The sequence below is a fragment of the Benincasa hispida genome, chromosome 8, assembly GCF_027475165.1.
Source record: "Benincasa hispida cultivar pf3 chromosome 8, pf3_genome.v1.1, whole genome shotgun sequence".
NCBI classification, from domain to species: Eukaryota; Viridiplantae; Streptophyta; class Magnoliopsida; order Cucurbitales; family Cucurbitaceae; genus Benincasa; species Benincasa hispida.
In genome coordinates, this window is record NC_143485.1 from 14,646,638 (window position 1) to 14,656,696 (window position 10,059).

The 10,059-nt window shown below is 30.1% G+C and overlaps 1 protein-coding gene across 1 annotated transcript; it reads right to left on the minus strand.

Annotated features, from left to right (window-relative positions):
• Positions 1–3,707: 3,707 nt before the first annotated feature.
• On the minus strand, positions 3,708–5,028 carry LOC120083241 (transcription factor MYB59-like). Its single transcript, XM_039038908.2, has 3 exons — positions 4,817–5,028; positions 4,520–4,649; positions 3,708–4,430 (listed from the first exon to the last, which is right to left on the minus strand). The coding sequence occupies exons 1-3, from the start codon at positions 4,935–4,937 to the stop codon at positions 3,956–3,958; spliced, it is 726 nt and encodes a 241-aa protein (XP_038894836.2). The 5' UTR covers positions 4,938–5,028; the 3' UTR covers positions 3,708–3,955.
• Between the last annotated feature and the right edge of the window lie 5,031 nt (positions 5,029–10,059).

Here is a 10,059-nt window from a genome sequence, read left to right on the forward strand (position 1 = left end):
TGTTGTCTTTACATACCCACCTACCTTCTCATATTGATTTTAGTTTCAATTACAAAGAAGTGATGGACAAATTGTAGAGTTGCATAAAATATTTGAAGGGCATTTAGAGAAATCTAAGTGAAGAATACAAAGAATGTACTTACAACGAAAGGTAGAAGAAAATTAAACATTTAATGTTAGGAATGGTCCAATTTCTAAAGTCTTGTCTACCAATTGGATCTTACAACAAAATGAGATGGGGCCACCACCAAGATTCTATAGAAGAATGGACATAATACATACAAAATAGATCTTCTAGAATCTCTACACATCAACCCCTACGAATGTCACAAATTTGCTTTACTTCCATTGGCTTGGATGGATTCTCTTCAACGACTATACTTAACTTGAGGGCAAATTATTTTAGGTAGGGAAGGATTTAATGATGGTGTTTAACTCTATTCAACCAATTCAACATGGATAGCTATTAGTTCGGTGATGGTGGGAGGTAGTTTGGCAATACTTGACTTTTGTGTTGGCTTAACATTTTAATTTTGGGTTAAAAAACTATTTGTATTTGTTATTAATTTTTGGTTTTTTTAAATATAGAAAAACGAACCAAAATATTTACAAAATATAGCAAAATTTTAGAAATATCAATATGATAGATGCTGATAGATACCGATAAACTTCTATTAGTATCTATCAGTGACATTGATAGACACTGATAGAGTGTCTATCAATTTATTATTGATAGTTCTAAAATTTTTCTATATTTTGTAAATATTTTCAACAGTTTTTCCATTTGAAATAATTTCCCTAAATTTTTCCTTGATCAGTTAAAGAAAATTAATGTTTCTATGTTGAAAAAAATGTCATCAACTATAGGAATAAGAGAAAAAGTAATGAAAAAATTAAAAGAAAAAGTAGAAAAGATAAAGAAATTACGTGGAAAACTTTAAAATTGGAGAAAGATAAATACCTGTTAAGAATTGACAATCAAATATAAATAAGAAATATAAAGCAAAAGAGATCGATGCACAGATTTAGTGGTTTACTAAGATTACAAAATTGAGAAGCCTATAAGATTTGAAAGTTTATATAATGCACTTCTCTAAACCCTAAGATCATAAATATAAATAATATGAAGATGACAAATATGTAAATAACTTAGGATAGATATAAGGGTAGTCTACCAAACATGTAGAGATGGTTGATTGTAGACATAAAACTTTTTTTTTTTTTTGTGAATACAACAAGTGGTAGGGAGATTTGGACCACAGATCTCTTGGTCACTAACACATCCGTATGCCACTTGATCTATGAATGCTTTGGCCATAAAAACTTTTCATTAGCAATAAACATGAAAATGTTTGATAAGTGGTAGACATCTATAAGTGATAGAATATACAAATATTCTATTAGTGATAGAAAAGAAATGGTTTATTAGTGATAAACATAAAAATGATTTGTCAGTGATAAAAGTCTATTAGTGATAAATTATTACAATGATCTATTAGTGTTAGAAGTGTCTATCACGTATAAACTATTAATTGGTATATCAGTGATATACATAAAAATTATAAGGGTAAATGAAAGCACCTAAAAACTACTTTTATTTTTCTTTTATTTAGATAGGATTTCACCTGATTTTATTAGGTCTGATGTTATTTATAAGTGATTTTCAAGATTTGAGAAAAAGAACAAGATTTGGAACTAAAACGAGTCAACATGGTCCAATTATTCATAAATGAGACAAACTGAGACCAAGTGCATCAAAGAGGGAAGAAAAAAAGGAAAAGAAGTAAAACTGCCCAAAACAAGGCAACACACTATAGCATGCATCAGTGCTGTGACATGGTGCCAAGGAATAGAATGAAAGCGATGCGAAAGGCTATGAAGCATCGTGACGCTATCAAGGAGCGTCGCGCTGTGCTGTAAAAATTAAGTAAAAATCCCGCACTTTTGGAAAACTTTGCCTGGGTTTGCAGCTCGCCTCTATATCATGTTTTGGAGTTTTTGAGGCCCAGAGAGAGTACTTGGAGTAGAGTACCAAGGTCTTTGATGCCAGAGTTGATTGGAGAACGTTGGAGGGTCGATTCCACCACAAAGAAGAGACCGAAATACTAAAATACGTTTTCCCTTCTCTTTTGTATCTTAAATGCTTTTTTATTTTGCATTCTAATTAGGGTTCTATCTATGGAAGTCATGTTAGGCTAAATTCTCATAGTTTTAGGAGTATATCAATTCTTTGACTTAATTGTTAAATATTTTCTTTCTTGAATGTTAATTTGCATTTATGCTTTCTAGCATGACCATTCTTAAAGCTTTTGATTGTTTGATCAAAGTTTAAATGATTTAATGATTTGAATCTTACTTGAGAGAGTAAGCTTTAGAATAGATCATGCATGTTGGATTATCGTTTGAAAACACTAGCATAGTCTGATAATAATGGTAGAGGTTGTCAATTAAGAATCTTAATGCTTTCTTAATTATCTAGTTTTAAGAGATTAGTAATTAGTAATGAAGTGAAAGAAAAGATTGATCTTGAGAGGGACGATCTAGATAAAAGATTTTTAAATTTAAATGTTGTGTGTTGATGGATTCAAGAGTTAAATTAATTGTGTCTAGTAGTGCCATCGATGAAATCTATTCCCTAGAACATCTCTTTGCTAATAATTTCATACTTGATCACTTTTATTGCTTTCTTAGCTTAGTTTATTTTAATTTGCATCACAAACAGTCCCCTGAATAAAATTGGATTGATCTCTGAATAGCTAAAAGATTATTAATCTGATTCCTTGAGGACGGTACTCCGCCAATGCTATTTTAAACTATATTATTACTCGACGCATGCGCTTGTGCATATAATTAAAAAACACTCTGGTCCTCAAAACTTTCATGAAAGTAACAATTTAGTCCATAAACTTTGGTTTGTAACCTTTTGTCCATGAACTTTAGTATGTAACCTTTTGTCCATGAACTTTAGTGTGTAACAATTTAGTTTTTGTACTTTCAATTTTATAACATTTTTTAGTCTCTAACGTAAAAAGATTTATGGAAAGATGTTACTTTATATTTTATAAAAATATTGAGTCTCTAATTAGTTTATTGGTTTATTTATGAAAAAATAATCCCATTAAATCTTAATACTAATTTCTATGATAGGGACTAAATCATATAAAATTTAAAGGGCAAAGGCTAAATTATTACATAGTAAAGAATATGAACTAAATTGTTCACAGAGGAACTAACTCTTTACAAACCAAATTTCAAGGACTAAATTGTTAGGGTCTAAAAGTGATTTTAAACCAAAATCTATTTTTTTTTTATATTTGTAAATTATTTATTTGTATGACATACATGCAAATATAACAACAAATATTACTACCACAAAATTGGTAGCAAAATTGAAAGTCGAGGGAACTAAATCTTTTCAAATCAAATTTCAACGGGACTAAATTGTTTACTCCTACAAAAGTTTAAGGACTAAAAGTGAATTTCAACCAATTTTAAATATGATCATATTTGCACAAATGATCTATTTTTGTGACATACTTGCAAATATATCAACCAATTTTGGTACCAATACAATAATTATCTCTTAAAATTTGTGTTACGCATTTGGTAATTTTCCTAAAGTTCATGGGCACCTTTGTAATTTCGCATAAAGTTAAATATGCTAAACAAGAGTAGTATTGAAAGGGAAAGAGGAGAGAGAAGAGTAATAGCTAAAGGCAATTTTGTGTTTCATCTAAAAATTGGAAAGATAGCACACGGAAACTTAGAAACAGTAGTTTAGAAAAGTGGGGGTATTGTAAAGAGATGCATGAGATGCAACAATTAAAGTCTAAAGGAAACTCCAATGCTATACAGGTCAGAGCTTTCCCTTATCCTCCAATACCAAAACACAGCATATTTTTATAGCCCTTTTCTCTCTCTATCAACAAATTTAAATGAATCAAATCCTTTAGTTTTAAGTTATTAAAACAACAGCCTCTCCATGGTCATAAACATTCATCCCTCCATATAGCTTGTTGTCTTCCTCAGCCACCTTCCACGGCGAGTACTGACCGTACTCCCACAGCGGTGATACCACCACACCGGAGCTGAAGTTGCCGTAGAACTGTTCATCACAAATTGGCTTCATAACATTAGTACTTTGATTATCAATGTCTCTCCAAATATCATCCATGGTATAACAATAACCCTTTTGATCATCCTCTTCCTCCTTGTGTTTCCCCATTGGATTCCCCCCAGTGTCGTAGAAGCTTTCTTCTCCGATCTCAATTGTTGTCGGGACTGAGTCAATAGTCGATGAAGACGATGGAGACACGATGACCATGTCTTTCTTCTTCTTCTCCTGCGCCACTTTTCTCATGTGGGTTCGCCAAAAATTCTTTATTTCGTTATCCGTTCGACCAGGAAGCTTCCTAGCAATTCTTGACCATCTGCAGAATATCAAAGACTTATTAGAAACCATCGAGGAAGTTCGATAAATCTGTAACGAAAAAGGAAGGAGAGAGACAATTGCAACGACCTGTTTCCCCACTTAGAGTGGAGCTCGAGAACGAGACGCTCCTCATGAGGAGTCATTTTACCACGCTTAAGACCAGGGTGGAGATAATTAACCCAACGGAGACGGCAACTTTTGCCGGTTCTTTTCAAACCTACAACAAGATAAGAAGAACGAGATAAAAGAGAGAAAAAGAAACAAATTTGATTTAGGGTTTAGGGTTTAGGGTTTTGTTATAATACAAATTACGAATACGGTTTCCTAATAAAGCCCTACCTAGCTAGGACTAGCAGTACTTGTACTCTCCCGCCACCTTCAAACCTGATACTTTGGCGATGAAATCCCATCGCCGATCACCAAATAAGCCTACAAAGCACCCAAGTTGGAAATCTTCTTGTTCTGTCCATGGCCCTTTTCTGATATTTTCTTCCTGCACAACCATCTTTTTCTCCCCTTGCCTTTCTTTTCTCTATGTTGATGATTCTTTTTTTGTTTTTCTATGGCGGACTTTGGGTATGTACTAGTGACATTTATATAAGTCTCAATTTATGGACCTCTATTGAGCCTTTAACAAAGAAATCTCTTTTTTTTCTCTCTCTCCTTTTGTCAATAAAATAATTGTACGTGGGTTTCATATCTTTCTTTATCTTATGATTAAAATAATATGAAAAAGTTTTGAAGATAAATAATATTTAGTGTGGGTTGGGTTACATATTGTTTAATTTTTTAATGAAGGAAAATTAACTTTTCTTGTATGGAGAAATAGTATCCTTATCGACAACAAGTTGGGTAGGAATCTTTCTCGTCTTCGTTGAATAGATGACCTATTTGATAAGGGGTAATGAAATATAATCTACTCTCTAAGAAACTTAAGTTTTATAACTTTTGTTTGTCTTTATGAAATGAGTTTATGGAAAAGACTTTGTGGTATATACATGTTGATACTTAGCTCTCGCTCCGTCTTTGATACTCAATTTTTTTAAAAAAATTCATTATTTTGCAATTATCTCCTCATTTCTCTTTTTTTTTTTCTTGTATTCTTACTACTTACTACTCATTACTCATTATGTTTAAAAGATTCAAAATAAATATTATCAAAAAGAAAATCCAACGAATAATGAGAACGAGTAGAAAGTAATAAGAATTGAGAGTTAGCACGTGTACATTATGTAATTTTGCTTGGACAAAAGGTTATAAAATTTAATTATTTTTAAGAAAAGGCTCATAGATTCCACATTTAATTTCTACCAACTATTGTTAAGTTTTTGACAACCGTAAAAATATGATAGAGAGATAATATATCTTTTCTTCTTTTATTTCAAGAAAATAAATAGCTGTTATATTTTTTTGTAATGGTTAATCAAAATATTTTTATAGACCATTTTCTAGGGAACAAAAAGGTATTCTTTTGAAAACTTTTTAGTTGATTTTCATTATTAATTAATGAAATTTTCTCATTAACATATTTCTAATAATATACGTCTTCATAAACTACTAAATTATGATCAAGTTGTCATGCTATTATTCTTCTTTTTTAAAATCATTTTAATTAATAATTAGTTGAACTATCAAATTCTCATGTTATTACATTTTTCTTTTTCGAAATCACCAGTTAATAATTGAATTTCCCCCCTAATATTACCAAAAGATCAATATAGTGATCTAATTTTAATTAAAGTTCTTCTTGTGAATTGTGACGTCACCCTTATACATATCCACTTGCCTTATCCATCACCAATATCACCAATTTCATCAACTTTAGAGATTTTGATTACAATTTAATAAAAATTAAATGTGATCAGATTCATTTAATATTCATAACTGTCAAAATGAACATAATTCAACTGACATGCATAATATAATATTAACTTCGAGTTCAAAAGTTTAGTCTTCTTTCTGTATTGTTATATATATATAATAGCTTAAAATTATAACATGATATGTCCCAATGTGAAAGTAGATATTTTGTCCAATACAAGAGCCCCTTGTGTTTATCTTAAACAGGTTGTGCTGTGTTTTGTGGAATTCATTCAATAAAAGTATATATCTAAAAGCATAAGGGATAAAGAAAAATTGTGAGAAAAGGACAAAGGGAATTAGCTCAGCCACATTTGGATAAAAGGGAATAATTTCATAATTGGATTCAAGACTTAATTCCTTCCCCCCTCTCTCTCTCATTATTTTCTTGTTTTTTCTTTAACAATATACAATTTAACCATTTGAAAGAAGAAAGTAAATTACAATTTAGTGGGAAAAAATTCGTCTCACATCAATGAACAAACATCTCTTTTTCCCTTTTTATTTTACTATGAAATAGAGTTTTTTTCGAATTTGTTATTGCAATATGATTAGTTGAATTATTATAGCAAAAATTCAAACATGTTTTATGAAACATGTCTTATATTGTGTTAACGACATATTTCTGTAACATGTTTTGTGTTGTGCAGATTCTGTCTAAACATTTTATTTCCTTATATGTTGATATGTATATTGCATTTTTGTTCAGTGCTTTCCTATCCTTAGTGACATGTTTTACAACATATTCTATATGATGTCCTAGAAGATATTACATGACGAGCAACAACTTTTGCAGAATATTTTTTCTTTATCTATCAAGAATATTTCTACAAAATTTGTGGTCTTCTGTCTTTTTTCCTACAAAGATGATTTATTCCTTCTTTGAAGATCTTCTCAAAGCTTATATATATACATATATATATATTTAGGGTTATTCTCCTTATGAGAAAAGAGTGTGTATTGTGATCTTTGAGCTTGAAGATTGTCTAAGCCTTAACCTTCATGTATTGTTATTAAAAAGCTTTATGTTTTCCAATTGTGGGTTTGTTTGTTTTAGCCGTTAGTGAGACTTGGTCGAATAATTGTGAGTGTAGAAAATAGCATAGAGAACTCGAGATGAGTTTTTGATGTTGTATTAAAGGCCAACTCAACCAAAGCTTAAAAAAACCTTGCTTATGGAGTTGAGAGAATCTAACACCTAGAGGGAGCCTAAGTATGTTGTATTGAGGAGATCTTATACAAAGCTTAGAAAAGTGTTATTGTGACAGTGAAGGATTCTCAAACTTGGAGCGTTAGTTGAAATGGAAGAGTAAGTTATATGTGAGTCACTGAAGAGAGAGTGTATCATATAAATATTTTGTTATAATTGCTAAACTCTTTATATTGTGAAGTGTCTTTTTACTTGGCACACAACTCCTTAGATGTAGGCGATATTGCACCAAATCAGGTTATTAATTTATGAGTCCCACTATCTCTACTGTTATTGTTTGATATTAAATTATTCTATTTGTTAGTATTCATGTTACAATATTGTGTATTACATTTGTATTCTGTGTTCGATTCACTTTATTTTTTTCAACAATGAAAATAGGAAGAAATTAAACAAAAAGACCATGGAGGATTATTATACAAATATAATCCGATTCGATCATAGCTTAATAGTTAAAGACATTAATATAATAAATGTTGATGGTTCGACCATCACTTGTTAAAATTGTTTTAAAAATTATTAATTTGTGTAATCAATAAATTTCTATACATGTGAAATTGCAAGTTTTGTGCAATGTGAGAAACAAAAGAGTAAATTTGTGAGTGATTTTGGCATGACCAAAATCACTTTGTCATTGTAATTGTAAAAATAATGTTCCTTTCAAATATTGACGTTAGGAAAAGTTGAAATTGATTTTAGAAAAATTGAAAATTATTTTAAATTGAATTTTCAATAATTTTAGTTGAAAAACGATTCTTGATGAGGTAATTGACCGGGAGTCACTCAAAAGAGTTGCCTTTGTTTTATTAATTTTTTGAAACACCAAATTTGTCCTTGTATTGAAGAATATTTTGTTGCCTTTATAAATAATTTCTCAAATAGGAAATGCCCATTTTTAATAATTTGATAATTTTAAAGTTAATTTTGAAACAAAAATAATAATAGAAAATTACTTTTAAAAAACTTGAAACAAAACGTTCATATGCTTGTATGAAAATCAAATTTACAAAATCAATTACATTTAGATTTCTGTTTTAAAATTAGTACTTCAAATATCACTCCCAACATCTTCTAAATCGAAAAGAACAGACAAAAAATGCAACCAAATATATTGTATGCTTTTTAGTGCATACAATTGATGCACCAAGTGGCTTATTTGCGTTTATATAAAATTTAATTTTTATTTTTCTTCGTAGGAACTATCAATTGACATTTATTTTAAGGTTTTATAAATGCTTCAAAATAAATAATGCTTGGAAATAAGATATTTACATTCCAATTTTAACAACATTTTTTTCACAATATGAGAGATGAAGAAATCGAATATTTGACCTTGAGTCCATCACACAAGCTTTGTGTTAGTTAAGCTATGTTAATGTTGACTTAATCGACAAATGCAATAACTTACCAGATCTGTTATAGGTAATTTTGGACCAAAATGATACATCTAAAAAATATAGAAAAAAGAAAACCGGATCGAGACCAAGATGAGACAAATTGAGCTAAGGGAAGAGAGTTGAGTTTTCAGGCCAACCTATATATCCCTCGACTTTCAAGGTAGAGGAGCCCAATCTATGCAAGAATCATGTTCAGCATGCCCTAGTATTTGATCAAAAATCCTATGAAATATCTAATTCGGTTTACCTGAGAACCTAATCCTATAATGAAAGAGGAAGAGACCCTCGTCAAACATTACTATAAATATACTGTTATAACTCCTATAGAGAAATAATTTCAATCCTACTCTCAAACTCCCTAACTTTCGTATACTTTTTTCTTTCACTCTCTTAACTTAAACAATCAGAGTGTGTATGGAAAATACTGCTTCGATGTATGAGTTCTTTTTTCATGTTATATTCTTTCTCCTTTCAAATAAATTCACTACATTGTATCACGTGAAGGTAAGTGTGTTTCCCTTGTCTAAAATTTAACATCAACACCAAGTTAATTGGGTTTGTTTATATTACTAATTTATTAACTCGAAGCAACATCCTAATTTAGGTCATTACCAACAAATATATTGATTTAATAAAACATGAGTGCGACCTTTCAATTTTTTTTTCTAGTTTGGTTATTAAAATTAGTCAATGAGATTATTCATCAATTTAATATACATTAATAGAATATTAAGATTTGGTAAGGTATGTAATGGTGTCTCTGTGACTTTGTATGGTCCTATAAATTCTTGGTAAAGCAAAAGCAAAAACCCATTTTATTACATTCATTAACTTCTTTTTGAGCTCCTTTAATTAAATTAATTTTTTTTAACAAAAAGTTTATGAGAAATATCAATATACACCCCTAGAATTTTTTGGTTGTATATATTTAAACTCTAAACTAATTGTATTTGAATAAACAAGGACTTCAAATTTCTATGCAATGTGGCTTCTCCAAAATAATTTTGGAATCATGGCCCAACACGAGATGGTATATCCCCATATTCTATATCATCTCAATGTTTGGAAGCCCATTATCCTATCTCATCGATTTTAATTGTTTGTGGGCCGATTTTCGGAACGTATTTTGTATCTTACCGTCATTTCCTTCCGTATATCGT

What these genes read in the sequence shown, in the direction of transcription:
- LOC120083241 (XM_039038908.2), bottom strand. Translation starts at nt 4,937, where the DNA reads ATGGTTGTGCAGGAAGAAAATATCAGAAAAGGGCCATGGACAGAACAA. An exon ending in TTTCATCGCCAAAGTATCAG is followed by an intron (nt 4,650 to 4,816) that starts GTTTGAAGGTGG and finishes ATCTTGTTGTAG; the next exon opens with GTTTGAAAAGAACCGGCAAA. An exon ending in CACTCTAAGTGGGGAAACAG is followed by an intron (nt 4,431 to 4,519) that starts GTCGTTGCAATT and finishes GATATTCTGCAG; the next exon opens with ATGGTCAAGAATTGCTAGGA.